The sequence below is a fragment of the Phacochoerus africanus genome, chromosome 1 (assembly GCF_016906955.1).
Source record: "Phacochoerus africanus isolate WHEZ1 chromosome 1, ROS_Pafr_v1, whole genome shotgun sequence".
NCBI classification, from domain to species: domain Eukaryota; kingdom Metazoa; phylum Chordata; class Mammalia; order Artiodactyla; family Suidae; genus Phacochoerus; species Phacochoerus africanus.
Window position 1 is genome coordinate 16,545,464 of NC_062544.1, and position 19,070 is coordinate 16,564,533.

General features: G+C 49.2%; 1 protein-coding gene across 1 annotated transcript in view; it reads right to left on the reverse strand.

Moving 5' to 3' along the window:
- The window catches only part of PWWP2A (PWWP domain containing 2A), a 113,142-nt gene that overhangs the window by 87,918 nt on the left and 6,154 nt on the right, over positions 1-19,070 (reverse strand). The window contains exon 2 of the mRNA XM_047780369.1: positions 18,360-18,506. Within this exon, the coding sequence (XP_047636325.1) occupies positions 18,360-18,400 (41 nt within the window). The 5' untranslated portion in view covers positions 18,401-18,506. The remainder of the gene's footprint in view (positions 1-18,359; positions 18,507-19,070) is intronic.

Consider the following 19,070-nt stretch of genomic DNA (forward strand, 5'->3'; position numbering starts at 1 on the left):
CACATTATCATGCTCCATCACACATGACCAGACATAGTTCCCAGGGCTACACAGCAGGATCCCATTGCTTATCCTCAAGCAAGTTCTTTAACTTCTAGAGGCCTCATTCCTCCTCAGTACAGTAAGGATAATACTACCCTTCTATTGGAGATCTTCTAAGGAAAGAAGGCCAAGACAGAGTTTCAACTTCTGGCAGCTGACTGGAGGGAAACTTGGCTGCCCCTCCTCTGGGAGGGCACTCTGCACCAGCGGGTCTCTTCACGCTCCAACTCTCGCCTGCTGTTATTGTCTCCCTGACATTTCTCCTCCCCTGAAATTGTTTATGTGTGTACTTGTTAGTTGTATTCTTCCCCCTTCCTCCAGCAGAAAGGAACTCTGACCCACTCTCAACCAGCAGCTAGGACTGTGTTTGGCACATTAATGGCCTTAGTAAATGTTCGTGGAATAAGTGGCACTCCTGAGTCACTCTGGGATTCGATCCAGCCTCGTTTCTTCAAATCACCATAGGGCACCGAAGGTAAACTATTTCAGTAACCGTTGAAAAGCCGTCAGCCTACTTATAGCTGTGTGGACCAGAAGTAGTTCCTATCTCCAAGGCCCAGAAAAAGAGGGTAAGTAAAAGGAAGGCTTTGTGTACCAGAACCTCTGTTGCTGGAACTCAGTGCCCAGGTAACCCAGGAAAGGCACTGGAGTTCTGAGGGCTGAGGTGGGAAGAAGATGGATCTGAGGAGGGTAAGACTGAGTGGAGAGAATAAAAGAACCCAGAGCAGGATGAGCTTTTTAAAGCTCTGAGTCCTGGTGCACCGAGCAGTATGTTGGCGCTATGGGTGCTTAGAAACCACTGTGTTGAACCACAGCTTAGGAATGAAATACACCGGCTCTAGGTCCAAACCTAGGTCCATCCCTTACCTCCTGTGTGACCTTGTCATTGTTAAACCAGCCCCAATCTGACCCTATCCTCCTGGTTCTAACAAGACACCAAGGGGTTTATCAGAAAGCACAGGAAAAATACCCCCGCAAACCCTGCAGCCAAAGCATGCAAAGCAGCGCCAAGGAGACAATTTTGACCTCAACACCCGGAACAAAACTCCCGCTACCTCCCACTGCTTCACGGAACCAAAGAAGTGGGGCACGGCTGGAACCTGAACGCCGGAACCCTTTCAGAAAGGACAGGTCTGTCGTCCGGGAAGACGTGGGCCGGAAGCCTCATTCTCACACCTTACCATACGTGGCCAAGTTCCATCTCCCTCCCATCAGAACCACCATCTCCCTCCCACCAGGGCTTCTGAGTACCAGCCCTCCTCCCCTAAGTCAAAAGTATGGTGACTCCCAAATGGCGAGACAGATTTGAGCTGTATTTCCAGCCTCCTTGCTGACCGACCTCACAATAAAGCTCTTTTCTTTCTCAAATGCCAGTGCCATAGTACCCGCTCTATGCACAGCAGGCAAGCCCTTTGCTCAATCTGTGTTCCTGTTTATTGCTTCTCTGGGTCTTAGTTTCCTTATCTGTGAAATAGGATGATAATGATAATGATACAAAGTTATCCTGTGGTTAAATGAGATCAATCACCCAACACTCAGCAAAACATACTGTTGAAATAACATTTCTAGGACCACAATGGAGCCACTCCTGCTGGGGTGCCAAGTTAGCAAACCAAAACTTAGATATTTTCAAGTCCCTGTAAATGCTCTGCCTGACCAGGTAAACAGTACAGCCAATCCCCAGAAGCCAAGCTAACTCTTGTCTCTATACTTATTTCCTGTTATTTTTTTCTTTATCTATTTTTCTCCTCTTTGTTCCCCCTTTTTTTTGGAGGTGGGCACCGGACCTGTGACATATGGATGTTCCCAGGTTAGGGGTCAAATTGGGGCTGTAGCTGCTGGCCACAGCCACAGCAATGCTGGATCCTTAACCCACTGAGCAAGGCCAGGGATCTAACCTGTGTCCTCATGGATACCAGTCAGATTTGTTACTGCTGAGCCACAACAGAAAGTCCATCCTTGTTCCTTATTTTTATCTTAGAAAACCTTTCTGTCTTCTGCCCTATTTTGCAGTGTTTGGACACTTGGGAAAAGAGACTGCCTGCTTCTTGAAGTGTTTATATTACCTGAATTGTCTTTCTTTTTTTTTTTTGGCCAGGCCTGCGGCATGCGGAAGTTCCCAGGTCAGGGATCAAACCTGTGCTACACAGTGGCAATGCAAAAGCCTTAACTTCTAAGCCACCAGGGAACTCCCTAGAAGGGTTTTTATAGGCAGGGAGCCCAGGCCTCTCATCCAACTGCTTGTTTCCTCTGCAGAGCCTCCCTCCTGAAGCAAGAGAAGCAGACATAAGGGCCAGAATGCTTCAGAAAGTATGTCTTTATCCCTACTGAGAGCAGGTGTAGATGGAGGGTCCTAAAACCCCCTCTACATCCAAGAAGTGCAGGTGCAAATACCTTTCCACTGGCTCGCTATGCACCCTTGGTCAGACCCTGGTCTACATCTTTCTGGGCCCAGGTTAGTCCTTCTGCAGAATGAGGGGGTTGATTAGATTGAGGTTGCAAACTCAAGTGTCACTGGGGCTAGGCTAATGACAGAACTATCTAGGAATATTCGTTTCCTCTACAAAGAAGAAGATTCTCTTCTGATTTCCTTAAAACATGCCACTCTCATTAGATAGAGGCAAACTATCTAAAGCAATAAAGACAAAACTGCCAGTGGTGAAGAAAATGGCAATGGGTACTTAGTCTCAGTGGAGGGGACAAAAGGGGACAACCTGTCTGCAGGGGCAGCTGTGAGATGCCAGCTCTGTCTACCAGGGGATCTGACACTCAGCACCACCAATGTGGACAGACAGGCCTGATGTTTGCAGGACTTATGAGCTTTCTAAAGAAGCTAGACACATGAATTTTTATGTGAAATCTCCCAATTTTTTAAATGTTGGCTCAAACTTTTCTTAAACAGTGGGAGGGCCAAATACAACATGTTCTGAACTGTGATCCGCCAGTTTGCAATCTCTGGAGCTGGTGTTTTTTTTTTTTTTTTTTGTCTTTTGTTGTTGTTGTTGTTGTTGCTATTTCTTGGGCCGCTCCCGCGGCATGGAGCTGGTGTTTTTAAAGCTTCCCTTCTCCTGGAACATGGAGGAAGAAGTGAAGGGAGGAGGAGGACAGGAAGGAAGGAAGGATGGCAGGAGCCGCAGGGGAATCTCTGAGACCTGGTTTGGCCTCTAATGAGCCTCTGAACCTCTGCTGGTTCAGCAGAGGGGAGGGGGAAGGGGGAGGGGAAGACCCAGCCTTTCCAGGCTGTGAGGCTGTGTTTAGTAAACCATCCTTTCCTCTTGCTTTCAGTTCTCACTTGGGAGAAACATAATGGCCCCAGGCCTCAGGAGTGTCTCAGCAGGTCTGAACAGGATGCTTCACTTTGTGGTTGAAGAGGTGGTGCCCTGGCTCTCAGGACTGGTGGAGGAAGGGAGAGGAGGGGGGACTCAGCATCTTAGGCCAGAGGAGGGCCTCAGGCCTTGGCCTCGGGCTGGATTGCTGCCTGCTCCCCAGCTTGCTTCTAGCTCCCGAGGAGCCCTGGATAGCTTTCCAACTGGGCCTCTGTGTCAAGGAGGGAGTTTATAGCCCATGGTCCGCATGGCTGACCGCCAGACTGGCAGATGGCCAGAGCCCAGAGCACATTGGGAAGGAGCATAAACAAGGCCCCTGGGGGGCAGCTGTGACCCAGAATCTTCCAGCAGAAGAGCAGTAAGCTGGGAGGAAGAACACCAGGGGGGCACTTCCCCCCAACCTCTCAGGCTCCCTGGGCCCAGGCGTCATCAGCCAGGCACAGGGTGGCACCCTGGGGGCACCAGGCAAACAGTTGTCACAAAAGGGTTGCAGGAATCCACTTTTAAGGGGCCTTTCAGCACTGATCTTCTGAAACTCTGTGAATCCAGGACTATGACTCAGCTTCTCTCCTACTGTAGAGTTCTCTCTGTAGAGAGGACATCTGTGGTTTCCCTTGCCTAGAATCCACTTCTCTCCTTCTGTCAGCAGCACCCTAGTAATCCTTTTGGATACTACCCTTTCTCCACTCAGTCCATGCACATTGGGTAAGATTGACCTGGCCTTTCTACCTGCCTGGTTCCAGGGTGGGTGTATGTGCCAGGCCTGGCCTGGCTGATCAGCCAATTTCTGCGGGGTCCACTGAGACCCAACCCAGGAAATTTTGCTGGAACTCTCTGGAAAAGAGACATTACCAGCAATCAGCTTACTGCACATCTGGAGGGGCTGGAGACCATCTGGCCATGACATGGGAGGGGCTTGAGACGAAGCCACCACAAAAGAAGACAGCATGGAGAAGAGGGAGAGAACTAGAGAGGGAGCGAAGGGACCAGATGGATTGATGCTTTGATGTATATACAAGGTAGGGACTTGACAAAATGGTTTAAGCCCCTGGACCCATCTTTCACTGATGAAGTATTAAAAGCCCTGTACTTTTCAGGGAAAAGTCAAGAATATGCCCCTGTGGCATAAAAGTTATTTTGAGGAGTTCCCGTCGTGGCGCAGTGGTTAACGAATCCGACTAGGAACCATGAGGTTGCGGGTTCGGTCCCTGCCCTTGCTCAGTGGGTTGACGATCTGGCGTTGCCATGAGCTGTGGTGTAGGTTGCAGACGTGGCTCAGATCCCGCGTTGCTGTGGCTCTGGCGTAGGCTGGTGGCTACAGCTCCGATTGGACCCCTAGCCTGGGAACCTCCATATGCCGAGGGAGCGGCCCAAAGAAATAGTTAAAAAGACCAAAAAAAAAAAAAGTTATTTTGAGCAGGAAGCATTTGAGTTCCTAATTTGCCTAAAAGCATAGCTTCTGAAAAGAATTCACTTGTCCTGGAGTTCCCGCCATGGCACAGTGCTTAAGGAACCTGACTAGTGTCCATGAGGACGAGAGTTTGATCACCAGCCTTCCTCAGTGGGTTAAGGATCCACCACTGCCGTGAGGAGTAGTGTAGGTCGCAGACGCAGCTTGGATCCAATTCATCCCCTAGCCTGGGAACCTCCATATGTCATGGGTGCAGCCCTAAAAAAAAAGATGAAAGACAAAAAAAAAAAAAAAAAGAAAAGAAAGAAAAGAAAAAAAGAAAAGAATTCACTTGTCCTAAAGGGAAGATTGACTAGAGACTAGAGTTAGCTGCCTAAATGGACATTGTCATAAAGATGTCCTATCTCCCATCTAGCCTCCTAAAGGCCCATTTCTCTTTCCTCATAATCATTTGTTTTCCTGTAAGTGCCCTTCTCCCTCCTCTCCTTCCCTTATTAAAATGGTATAAAAACCCCAAATTCTAACCACCTTTTTTTTTTTTTGTCTTTTTGCCATTTCCTGGGCTGCTCCCGTGGCATATGGAGGTTCCCAGGCTAGGGGTCCACTTGGAGCTGTAGCCACTGGCCTACGCCAGAGCCACAGCAATGCCAGATCCTTAACCCACTGAGCAAGGCCAGGGATCAAACCCGAAACCTCATGGTTCCTGGTCGGATTCATTAACCACTGAGCCACGACAGGAACTCCCTAACCACCTCTTTAAGTCACATTTTTCTGTATACTCCTGTGTGTTATGTGATTAAATCTACTTTTTTTCTAACTAATCTGACTGTTGGTTTAATCTGCAGGCCCCCAATTACATAATGTAAGAGGGTAGAAGTAAAGTTCTTCCTCTCTTACATCATTGATGTATGTTATGTATTTATTTATTTGGCCGTCCTGTGGCATATGGACCAGGGAGCAGATCTGAGCTGCAGTTGTGACCTACACTGCAGCTGTGGTGCCGCCAGATCCTTTAACCCACTGTGCCAGGCCAGTGATGGAACCTGCCTCCTGGTGCTGCAGAGACCCTGCCCGTCCCGTTGCGCCACAGTGGCAACTTCTCTTATATCATTTGTATAAACAAAAAATCTGACAACAGCTTCCAGGACTCCAGCAGTCCACATGAGATTATATAATGATATTATGTAATTACACAGTAAATTTATGATTTACACTGTGATTGGCCTAAGGAGTAAATTCGACCTTGTCTACTTTATTTTAGCATGTAGAGAAGCTAGCAATATCCTGGGCCTCTGAAATCCTGCCTTGGTTGCCTGAAACTAGAGGAGTTTTCCCAAGAAGCTCAAGGATCCTGGTTGCATTCCTGCCCTACCTGTGCCCCTCACATACATCCTAGATAGCCTCTGGTCAGTGCCTACACCTGCAAAAGGGAATGCTGCAGGTCCCAATGATGCCCTTTATTCATTCATTTGCTAATTCCACACATATTTTTGGAGTAACAACTGTTCAGAAATGAAGTTCTTTTTTTTGTTGTTCCTTTTTTTTTTTTTTTCTTTCTGCTTTTTGGGGCCACACTCACAGCACATGGAGGTTCCCAGGCTGGGGGTTGAATTGGAACTACACCACAGCCACAGCAACTTGGGATCCTAGCCACATCTGCGACCTACACCACAGCTCACGGCAATGTTGGATCCTCAACCTACTGAGAGAGGCCAGGGATTGAACCTGCAACCTCATGGTTCCTAGTCAGTTTTGATTCCAATGTGCCACAACGGGAACTCCCAGAAATGAAGTTCTTATCCTCAGAGGTCTTCGAATTTAGTGAGGAAAGCAGACCAGTAAGACAGATTTCCTCAGAATGTGACGGCTGCTATGCTAGAAAAAAACACAGACTAGGGAGAGTGGCAGGCATGTCATAGAAGCTTCCTGAAGGAAGTGACCTCTGAGATGCATTCCACAGGATGAGAAGCCGGATAGAGGGTAGAGGAAATGCTTTCCAGGCAGGCAAAAGGAGCAGCATGAAATGCAGACTCCGGGGGATGGAGGCAGCTGAGGCCTGTCAGCGGGACAGGCTGGGGTAGAGCCGGAGTGGGGAAGAAGGGCAGGGGATGCCCATCGGGGAACAGGACCTGTCTGACAAGCTACCTTTGATGAGGACTGCTTCCTGTGTGTACAAATGCTCAGAGAGCAAGACAGCTCAGCTCCAAACCTGCAGTCAGGGCAAAGCCTGACTCACAGCCACAGAGGAAAAGACAAACAAACTGGAGGCTGCCCAGCCAGGGTCTCAGGTCAAGGATGTGCAACAAAGCCCTGGAGGCCACAGAGGACAGTTGGATCTCCCCACTGGAAATGACGGAAGGCAGAGCCTAGAGCCTCATCTTCCCTATCCTCTCCCACCCCCCATTTCCTCCCTTCCCCATGTGTGTCATCCAGCTCTGCAGGGCCTGTGAGGATGGGAGCTATTATGGGTAAAGGTAGGACTTTTGGAGTCAGGCAACCTGGGTTCCAGTCCTAGCTGGGCCATCAAGCACGGCCTTCTTCCTCAGCCCCTCTGTGTCTGTCTCCTCCTCTGCAAAATGAAGCTAGTAATAGCAAAGATTCAATAAAGTGATACATATCTGGTGGCACAGTCATGAATTCATTCCCTTACTCTTTCTTTCTTTTTTTTTTCTTTGTCTTTTTGCCTTTTCTATGGCCGCTCCCGCGGCATACGGAGGTTCCCAGGCTAGGGGTCTAATCAGAGCTGTAGCCACCGGCCAACGCCAGAGCCACAGCAACGCGGGATCTGAGCCACGTCTATGACCTACACCACAGCTCCTGGCAATGCTAGATCCTTAACCCACTGGGTGAGGCCAGGGATCGAACCCGCAACCTCATGGTTCCTAGTCAGATTCGTTAACAACTGCGCCACAATGGGAACTCCTACTCTTTCTTTTTATATTGTCTGCATAGCACCCCTTTCTTCAGGGATCTACAGCATTCCATGTGCTCTGTTGAGACTTTCAGTCACAGAGCCTTGACCTCTTCCAGGCCACAAGGATGGGACCCAGCCATTCATGCTATCCCCTTCATAGAAACAGTGGTTGGTCCCTAGGGTGGACTCAAGACTCCAGCAGGCCAGCTAGAGTGTTGATCTCTCCTCTCTGGTCTTACCATGCTTGGAGAATATGAATTTGCAGAAAGCCCATCTACCTACAAATGAAATCACCTTATTATTATTATTATTATTTTATTTTTAGGGCCGCAAGCCTAAGATATGGAAGTGTAGTCTGGAAACTACACTACAGCTCACAGCAACACCAGAACCTTAACCCACTGAGCGAGGCCAGGGATCAAACCTGCATCCTCATGGATTAATAGTTGGGTTCATTACTGCTGAGCCAGGACAGGAACTCCCAAAGTCCCTTCTTAGAAGGGAATAGGGCCAAGATGAGGAGGAGGAGGAGGAGAAGGGGGAGGAGGACATCACCACGCATTTCTTGAAGTCAAATCTATTCCTAAACTTCCCAGTTTGAAGAACAAATTCATTTGCATTTTTCTTAAGCCAATCTAGTTTTTTGTTTTGTTTTTTTTCTTTTCTTTTCTTTTTCTTTTTGGCTGCACTCACAGCATGTGGAAGTTCCTGGGCCAGGGATCAAATCTGCACCACAGCAGCAACCTGAGCTGAAGCACTGACAACACCAGATCCTTAACATGTTGGGCCACAAGGGAACTTGGGTTTCCCTTACATGCAGCTCCTACACTCTTACTGAGCACAGTATCTGCCTGCATAGGAAGAGGCACAGTGAACTGTCACCACAATGAAGAGGGCAAAAATGGTCTTAAGCTCCTTCACCATCACCCCTTTCTCTCTCAGTACCCAGTCTCGCTCCTTTCCTTCTGGCCTGGGGAGCAGGCTGCTGGCTGTGTTGGCTTCCCATGTGCAAGAAGGGGCTGGGGTGAAGGATATAGTGACAGACAGGCCAAACACCCAGGGCCCACCAGTTAGCATGGGAGCTGCAGCAGCCCTGCCAAGGTCCTCAGCCTGCCTACCAAGAGTGATGTGGATTGGCTGCCTGGTAGAACGGCCAGACACTGGAGTCCTGGTCTGAATCCTGTTACTATAATCGTGTGACTCCATTACTTTATTTTTCTGGGCTTCTGTTTCCTTGCCTATAAAAGTGGAACCAGAACAGCTCCTGTTTCTCAGAGAAGCTGTGAGGAATAATTGAGAAAAAAAAAATTAATTATAAACATAGGATTCATCATATGCTTGACATATTCCAGGCACCATTTTAACCACTTTACAAACTATTAGTCTAATTGACATCCACAGTAAGTCAAGGAGATAGGTACTATTATTATTTCACTTTACAGATGAAGAAACTGAGGCATAGAAAGTTTGATAACTTGCCCAGAGTCTCAAAAACTAGTAAGGGGTAGAGCTAGGATTTGAATCCAGGTATTCCAACCTCAGTCTGCATCCGTAGAGGTTCAGGCAGGAAAGAAACACTGATGTCAGAGTTTAAGAGAAGGAACGTGGAGTTCCCGTCGTGGCGCAGTGGTTAACGAATCTGACTAGGAACCATAAGGTTGCGGGTTCCATCCCTGCTCTTGCTCAGTGGCTTAAGGATCCGGCGTTGCCGTGAGCTGTGGTGTAGGTTGCAGACGCAGCCCAGATCCCACGTTGCCGTGGCTCTGGTGTAGGCTGGTGGCTACAGCTCCGATTCGACCCCTAGCCTGGGAACCTCCGTATGCCTGGGGAACGGCCCAAGAAATAGCAAAAAGACAAAAAAAAAAAAAAGAGAAGGAACGTAATACAGGCACATGGTTAGAAAGGGGCTCGAAAACTGAGGGAAGATGAACAACTGTAGATGAACCATTTCTCCAGAGATGAAGGGATGAAGGGAGGAGTGGGTGTCACTGAAGCCCAAGAAGCGCCTTGGCCAGCTGGTAGGAGCTGGGACACTGCAAGAAGGGGCCATTCTCTGTAGCCACTGCCAGAAGCTGCAAAAGTGGTAGTGTGGGGGGGTACATCGCCACTTCTCCCCAGCCTCGGCTCTAATTCATCAGTACCTTCCATTGGCTGAATTTACTAGGAAGCCAGCGGGCAGGGGAGCCTGGGAAATGTAATTCAGCCCCCAGATGTGAGCCCAGCAAGGGAAGGACAGGGAATGGGGCTGAGAACAAACAGTAAATGACTTGCATATCCACCGTGCCATACAGCCTCGTCATCAAAATGCAGGCACATAAGGGCAACTGTGCCCATAAATGGCAATTGTGGGGACAAGAATTTAGGTCCCTGACTCCTGGTTCAGTGATGTATCCAGTACAGGAGTAGAAACCACCAGTTACGGGTGCCCTATGACACTGAGGAGCAGAGCAGAGCAGGGGGCTAGTGGGGCTCCTGATGGTGCCTCCTCCTGTTAGTCTTTGCATATCTGGAAGCTTCTACAGATGGCTCTCCACAGATCTGCCAGAAGAAGCAAGCATCGTTTTTCTCTTTAAAGGGAGTGAGAGCAGCCTGAATCTTCCCAGCAACTGCTTTTGGATCTGAGAGAAACAGATGCAGCTGCTGCTGCAAATTAGAAGGCAAATAAATGGGGTGAGGTGTCCCACACCCTCCTTTTGCAAAGACCATCATCTCTGTCTCTGCAGAGTCCCCTCACTCCCCTCATCCCTGCAGACCCCATCGTATAACATCAGTGAGTAGCTGGGAAGCATCTGCCACCTGCTGCCCTGGAAGCAGGCAGGATCCCACAGATGACAGCATGAGCAAGAGCAGAAGGTCCAGGCCAGAGCACAAGAGACATGGAGTCTGAGCTTGTCCTGCCAGACAGAGTAGAGATGGTCGTGGGAGCCCTTCTCTTTGACCAGAATTCTGCCTCTAGAGATTTATCATAGAGATAATCTTACTCAAGGGCATAAAGCTTTCTGGACAAGGCTATTCCCTGCAGGGTGGGTTACAATTCTCAGAATACTAGGGGGAAAATGTAGCCCATCAGAGATGATTTGATTAAGCAAATAATGGTGTCCCTGAACAATGGAATGTTCTGTGCACCTATAAGGAATGAAATGTCTACATGAGCTGAAACGGGCTGATCTTCAAGACAGACTGTCAAGTGAAACATTCAAGGGACAGAACTGTGTGTCCAGTGTGCTCACGTCTGGGGGAGGGGCAGGGAAGACATGTTTTCCTATATTTATACAAGCACCTCTTGCTATCCAAATCCATTTGGTTTCTGGACTCAGAGAGCAGGGATTCAAAGCAAGAGATGCCACATTATTAGAAACTGGGACTCCTGTATTTCATTTCCGGCGGCAAATGGCAAGAGTCCAACAGTTCATCTAGAGGCTACCTGAACCCATTTTGCTACTGAACTCGAACAGTGTTTGGATAACCAGGGTACACAGTAAGGTTGTCTGTGTAAATACGAGTGTCAGGCCTGTGTATGTGTGGGCTCTCTGGGAAGATATACAGGGAACTGATTAGCAGTGGGTGCTGCTAGGGAGGGTAATTCAGTCCTGATGGATGGGGCAGAAGGGAGACTTATTTTTCAGTTTACCCATATATTGCGATGGTTTTGAAATAATGGCCCCCTGGAGTTCCCTGGTGGCCTCGTGGGTTAAGGATCCATTCAGGATTGTCACCGCTATGGCCCAGGTCACTGCTGTGGTGCAGGTTCAATCCCTGGATTGGGTACAGCCAAAAACAAAACAAAACAAAGCAAAAAACACCCACAGCCCCCAAATTCTTTGAGGGGTGGGGTCTATGTCTCATCCTGTTCCATATGAGCCGGTTTGTATCTGCTTAGACTGTGAAGAATGGTGGAAGTGATACTGTGTGACTTTCAAGGCTAGGTCATAAAAGGTCATCCAGGAGTTCCCATTGTGGTGCAGCAGAAACAAATCTGACTAGTAACCATGATGTTGTAGGTTTGATCCCTGGCCTCGCTCAGTGAGTTAATGATCTGGCATTGTCATGAGCTGTGGTGTAAGTCACAGATGTGGCTCGGATCACGCATTGCTGTGGCTGTGGTGTAGACCGGTGGCTGTAGCTCCCATTAGACCCCTAGCCTGGGAACCTCCATATGCCACAGGTGTGGCCCTAAAAAGCAAAAAAATAAAATAAAATAAAATAAAAATAAATAAATAAATAAATAAAAAGTGATGCAGCTACATCTGGAACACTTTCCTCTCATTCTCCAGCCACTGCTGGGAGAAGTCCAAGCCACTTGGAGGGGCCCTGTATGGGCGCTGCGGTCCACAGAACCACCTGAGCTCCAGCTCCAGCTAACATGAGTTCTCTTGGAAGTTCAGCCCCAGTCGAGCATTCAGATGATTGCACCCTCAGCTGCCATGTGACCACAACTTCAGAGACCCCAGGCGAGAAGCACCCATGTGAACCAAATCAGCACATAGAAGAGACAATAAAACATTGCAAGAGACAATAACACACTGTTATTTCAAGCCCCTGAGTTTGGGGGTAGTTGTGTGTGTGTGCATGGGTGTGAATATTAACTACACCACATTGTGTGTGTGTGTGTGTGTGTGTGTGTGTGTGTGTGTGTGTGTATTTTTTTCTTGGCTGCTCTTATGGCATGTGGAAGTTCCCAGGCCAGGGATCGAACCCATGCTGTAGTTGCAACCTGAGCCACAGCTGCATCAATGCTGGATCCCTAACCCACTGTGCTACAAGGGCACTTCCTAGAACACACATTATGAACATACATCACATATATTACCTATTCAAAATTAGCAATATCTTCCTTGTAACCATACAGGGATGGTGCTAAATGTAAAATGTGCAGTATCTCATTTATTTCTCACAAGTTCACTGTAGTCATCTCCGTTTCATAGACGGGAAAACTGAAGCTCTGAGGGGTTCTTTGGTTACTGCCCAAGATCACCCCTCACAAAAGGCAGCCCTGGGATATGAAACCAGGAGGCCTCTCTGGACCAGGGCTAGCCCCTGGGAACCTGCTTTCGCTCCCTGCCCCCCGTGGGCCCCACCTTCCCCCATGAGGAGTAGGGGAACAGGGGAGGAGTGGGAACTCACAGCCCACAGGGGCCTGATCAGTAACACAGAGGGGAGAAGTGGGCGTGGTGGGCTCAGCCCTGGGAAAGCCTGCTCAGCGTTGCCAGATTGTTAGATTTTTAAATAGAATCCAGAAATCAGATTTTCATGTGCAATCCATTCCTGTTTTAACACTGGCAACTGGCTTTTTTTTTTTTTTCCATGTGTAGACTGAAAAGCAAAACAAAAACAAGAGCCTGTGGATTTGCCTCTCTGGACTCAAAGATCTCCAAGGAGCCTTCGGCGCAGACATCCTGACTTTCCACAGAGCCTCTCCAGGGAGACAGCGCAATTCCAATCTCAAGAGGCTCAATCTGAGGAAGGAGAGGGGAGGATGAAGACGAGAGGCCCCAGCTTCTCCGGGATGGGGACACAGTGGGTGCCGGGAAGCCGGGCCACGGGGAGCCACAGCAGTGCTGGAGAGCAGCTGAGCCTGCCGTCAATCAGCCGCCATAGGCTGCCCGCCTTCCCAGAGCTGTCTGTCCGCTCCCTGGGGCTGCTGGAGGCAGGCGGGGCACCAGGGGAGACTGGATTTCCACTGCTGCGGGCACCACCCCCGCCCATACCGGCCCTCTTCTCCACCTCCCTGCTCACCCCACTGCTTTTCCAGTGGGAACCCTGCCCCTGCCTCCTCCCCTGATCGACCCTCCTTAGCAGAGGGGATTGATCTAGTCCTCAGCTGTCTCTTGGGGCCTCTGCCCCCACCCCCCACCCCACAGTGTCTTCCCCACTCCCTCCTCAGCCTGCGGCCTGTTCCATCTTCACTGACTTGTCTTCCTCTGAGATCCAGCCAGGCAGAGCACAGCGGCGTGATTGATGAGCTAGGGAGCTCTGGCTGGCAGGCTGGTGGGCAGCCAGCCAGAGCCATGGCTCTCACAAGATAGCAGAGCTGCCCCCGGGAGAGCCCCCAGCTACCAAGATTCTCCCTGGGGTCACCCCTCTGCCCAGACTGACATGGCAGCCACTCTGTCCAGAGCAGATAACCCCAAGGGCCACCGGGTACCGTACCTGGCACGCAACGGTCCTTCATTTGATGAGAGCGCTCTGTTCTCTCTCCATTCCAAAAACAGAGACCCAAGAAAATAAAGGCAGTGAACGTCTTAAAGCTGGAAACATTGTCATTCAGCCATGCCACTGAGTCCAGGTGTCTGTAATTTGTTCATTCATTCATTCCTGCAACATGAGGGTTTACTCTGAGGATCACCACTTCATTGTAATTCTAGTGTGGTCTTGAGGGGCAGACTGGTTTGAATTCAGGCTCCATCGCTTCCTGGCTACATGACCTTGAGCATGTCACATCACCTCTCTAGGCTGCAGCTTCTTTCTCGTGGTTACTGCTGTGAGATTGTCAGATAACACATGTAAAGTTTTTAGGACAGGGCCTGGCAGATAAAAGAGATCCAGGAATGCTCTCATTCAACAAGTAACTGAGGGCCTACCACGTGCCAGGTTCAGGGGCTACAGCTTCAGAGCCAGGCAGATAAGATCCCTGCTCTCACATAGCCTACCTTGGAGAGAGGGAAGACTGACAGAAAACACCTAACTGAGCAGACAAACAGGAAAGAGCAGGAGAGCTAACAGGTCACAGGATGGTGAGTGATGGCCAGGAGCCATGGGGGGTGGGGTGAGGGTAGGCCTGTGGACCCCTCCAAGGAGGTGATACTGGAGTAGAGTTGGGATGAGAGCACAGCCAAGTGAAAATCTGGGGAAATAGCTTTTTAGGTAGAGGGAAGAGCACATGGGAAGGTTCTGAGGCAGGCATAAACATTGGAATATGTAAGAAACCAAAAAAGAAGAGGGAGGGGCCAGCGTGGCTAGAAGAGCAAAACAGAAAGCATAGGAGATGTACTGGGAGACCTAGACAGGCCAGAGCAGCAAGGATGCGTAGCCTGGACACAGGCCTAATTGCAGATGCCATGGCGGGTACAGGATGGTCTGAGAGGCAGAGGAAACAGGCCTTTTCCCAGAGGCCCAGGAGGAGAAAATTGAGTCAGGCCTCTGTGATGATTCCTCAGGTTTTTCTTTGAGGGGCTGGATGAACGGTGGTGCTGTTTACTGAGATGAGGCAGCTCTGTGGCTGTCGTGTACTTCGCTTTATGCCATCATTCAAGAACAGCATTTAGCACTGGTGGTCTCCGTCTTTAGGGACTTACGGTTTGGGTGGGGAGTCAGAGAAATGAGCAGGTGATGATGACACAGTGTGACAACTGCTAGGATGGGGAGGGGGAGAGGGAGCACCCACCCAGCCTGGGGGAGGGGCCCGGTATCCCGAGGAAGGACCTCTGGGCTGACATGCTCCAGTCCCTTTCTCCAGCCTCCCTCCCTCCCCGTGCTCCAGCTACACTGACCTTTCTGCTCTTCCAAAGAGCCATTTTCTTTCCTGCCTCCGAGCTATGCACATGCAGTTGCCTCTCCTGTCACAGCCTGTTTCTATCCCCCTATGTTCAACTCAGAGTATTTAATTTAATTTTTTTATGGCTGCACACACAGCATTAGGAAGTTCCCGGGCCAGGGACTGAATCCAAGCCACCACTGTGGCAATAACAGATCTTTTTCTTTCTTTCTTCCTTTTTTTTTTTTAAATAATGAATTGTTAATTTTTTTTCCTTTCCTTTTTCTTGTTTATAACCACACTTGCGACATATGGAAGTTTCTAGGTGAGGGGTTGAATCAGAGCTGCAGCTGCTGGCCTACACCACAGCTACATCGACACTGGATCCAAGCTACATCTGTGATCTGTGCTGCAGCTTGTGGCAATGCAGGATCCTTAACCCACTGATCAAGGCCAGGGATCAAACCCACATCGTCACAGAGACAGTGTTGGGTTCTTAACTTGATGAGCTGCAGTGGGAACACCCATGCTATATCCTTTAGCCCACTGCACCAAGTCAGGGACTGAACCTGTGTCTCCACTGTGATCTGAGCTGCTGCAGTTGTGGGAATTCCCAGATTATTTTATTTTTTTGGCTGAAATTGTTTAATTGACCATCTCCTCCCACAAGAATCTGAAAAGGTGATAAACCGTAATGGAAAAGAATATGAAATATATATATATTGGAGTTCCCATTATGGCTCAGAGGAAACTAATCTGCCTAGTATCCATGAGGATGCCAGTTAGATCCCTGGCCTCGCTCAGTGGGTCAGGGAGCCGGTGTGGCCATCAGCTGTGGTGTAAGTCAAAGCTTCAGCTCCAATTTGACCCCTAGCCTGGGAACTTCCATATACTGCAAGTGCAGCTCTAAAAAGCAAATATATATATGTATATATATATATATATGTATATATAACTGAGTCACTTTGTTGTACAGCAGAAATTAACATAATATTGTGAGTCAACTATACATCAATAAAAGTAATTTTTTAAAAAAATCTGAAAGGGGAGGGGAACAGAGTGTGTCTTATTCATTCCTGGATCCTAAACCCTCGGCACAACCCAGCACATGATAAGTGCTTTATTAAGCATGGGTTGAATGAATGAGTGAATAAATGAAGGAAGGTGAGGCCTGAAAAAAAGAATTGAGTTAGACAAGCAAAGAGCAGGGGAGGTGAGACTATTCCAGGCAGGGGGGATGGCTTGTGCGAAGGCCAGGAGGTGAAACACCATGGCATAGTCAGAAAACCAAAAAGGGAGTGCCCATCGTGGCACAGCAGAAACGAATCCAACTAGGAACCATGAGGTTGCGGGTTTGATCCCTGGCCTTGATCAGTGGGTTAAGGATACCGTGTTCTGTGGCTGTGGAATAGGCCGGCAGCTGCAGCTCCAATTAGACCCCTAGCCTGGGAACCTCCATGTGCCGCCGCCGCCGGTGTGCCCCTAAAATGACAAAAGACAAAAAAAGAAAAAAAAAAGAAAAGAAAACCAAAAGGACTGACAGATCTGAAGCTACCTGAATTTCCTCCGTGCCCTCAGCCTGGCACACGGGGGTCCTCAGTAAGTGTGGAGGCCTCCCTCCTTGCTCCCATGTTGTAAATAGAGTAAATGTGCCTCACTCTGTGCTGGGCACAGACTGGCACATCATAAGTGCTCCATAATTTTTGGACATTGAATAATGCTGAAAGGACTTTCACCCCTCAGCTGCAAAAATGACAGGACTTGGAGCTCTCTTGCAGCACAGAGGGTTAAGGATCTGGTGATGTCCCTGCAGCAGCTTGAGTCACTACTCTGCTGGCATGGATTCGACCCCTGGCCTCAGAAGTTCCATATGCCATGGCCCAGCAAAAAAAAAGAAAAAAAGTGACAGGACTTGACTCCAGAGTGTTAGCTCCAGTGAAGCCTTTACAGCCCAACCCGCCTCCCATCACCAATGAGCAAACGGAGGCCTAGAGAGGGGAATGGATTTGTGCAAGCTCACACGGCAGGTCAGTGGCAGAGCTGGGATGGGACCCAGATGTCCTGACTGCTGGCCCAGAGCCTCTCCCACCCTGTCCCCACTTCTACCAGTCTTCCTCCTTCCCTCCCCAGCCTTCTGCCTTTTAAGATGTCAGAAACCAGCAGATTGGAGCCAAGAGAAAATCCCTGAGTGCCTTTCATCAGGGTGAAGGCATAGTGTTACAGGGAGGGCAGATGGGGCGACCCATTAGCAAGCTATTAACACTGAGTTCCTGTGGCTTCCACTGGTGCCTCTGATTAACCCATTAGCACCCACTGGAAGCAGGAAGCACAGAGGCCCCAGAGGAGTGAGTAATGGAGTAAGGCAGCTTTGCTAAGTCCAAGGGAGCAGAGTAGGAGAGACAGAAAAGGGGTCTCTCCTGTTTCCTTGGAAGGTGGGTTTCCTTGGAGAGCCTACCAGGTAGTGTCAGGGACGGAGGAAACCAGGCAGAACTCAGAATCACGGCATTTCAGAGCTGGAAGGAGCCAGTTGAGCTGACCCTTTGTACTGGTGGGAAAACTGAACAGCAGAGAGGTGGACTCTGTCTCTGAGTCACTCATAGAGGACCCAGGATTCCTGCCTATCACGCTGTACCGCAGGACTCAAGTGTGTTATAGGAAGTAGGCCTAAAAACACAGCAAACCATTATTAGGACACTGAGCTCATTGCTCAACAAATATCATCTTATTCTCACAGCAACCCTGAGAGGTAAGTACTGTTATACCCAAGCTGAAGCTCAGAGTGGTTGAGTAATCTGCCCCAAATCACACAGCTAATACATGGAAGAGCCAGTATTTGGACCCAGACTGACTGATTGCCAAACCCCCGTCTTTGTCTTCAGGCCATCTTGCCGAGCAGCACAAATAAACAAAACCACCATTTGATAAACATTGTCTGCAGGGCCCTTCACTTCGTCATGCTTTTTATTTAAAGCACTCGAAGATGATATTATTGTCTGATTTTACAAGTGAAAAGCCCAAGTGAGGCCAAGGAACCCACCTAATGTCACACACACACAGAAATACTGTCAGAATTGGAATGCAAACCCATTTATCCTACTCCATTGCCAAAGCTCTGGGGCAAAGCTCTGGGGCAACTCCACTGCATGGATGTTAGGATCCCCTGCTCCAGGACAAGTGTGTAAATGTGCCTACCTCTCTGCTTGGCATCCAGACAGATCCTTCCACTTGTTCATCTAGTCATTCACTCGGACGCAAATATAATATTCAGTGCCTGCTGTGTCTGCTGGGCCCTTGCTTATAAGACCAATGGGATTCCGGCTTGTACAGCTTCCATTCTACCTGGGGGACAGGAAAGACAAGTGGCAATTCCAATAGGGTATGGATGAGCATAGGTCATGGCATCAGCAGTCCTAGGGGACAGAGAAGTCCAAGCTGAGACTTACAGGCCAGTTAGACCTTGGTCAGGTAAAGAGGAGCTGGGAGCAGCCCAGGCAGAGGCCCAGAGGCATAAGAGAGCTACAATTCCACCAACAGCTGAGGCCAGAGCTTTAGCTCTGGGAGAAGCCTGATGGAACTGGAGATTCAGGAAGTGGCTGGAGTGTGAACTTTATCCTCAAGACAGTGGGGAACCACTACAGGATATTAAGTGTGTCATGAAGATTTGCATTTAGAAAGCTTGACTCTGGAAGAAGGACGTGCTGGGCTGGGGGTAGATGCCTGGAGGCTGGTTTGGTAGAGTTTCCAAAGATTAGGAGGGCTAGGGTGATTGATTAGATCTGGGAGTGAGGGGCAGGGCAGACGGCTGATTTCTGACTGGGCTGCAGGAGGAGGGGAGCGGGGGCTGGGAGGAGGAAGCAGTTCCTTGGACCTGCTGAGTATGAGATGCCTGAGGGCATCCAAGGG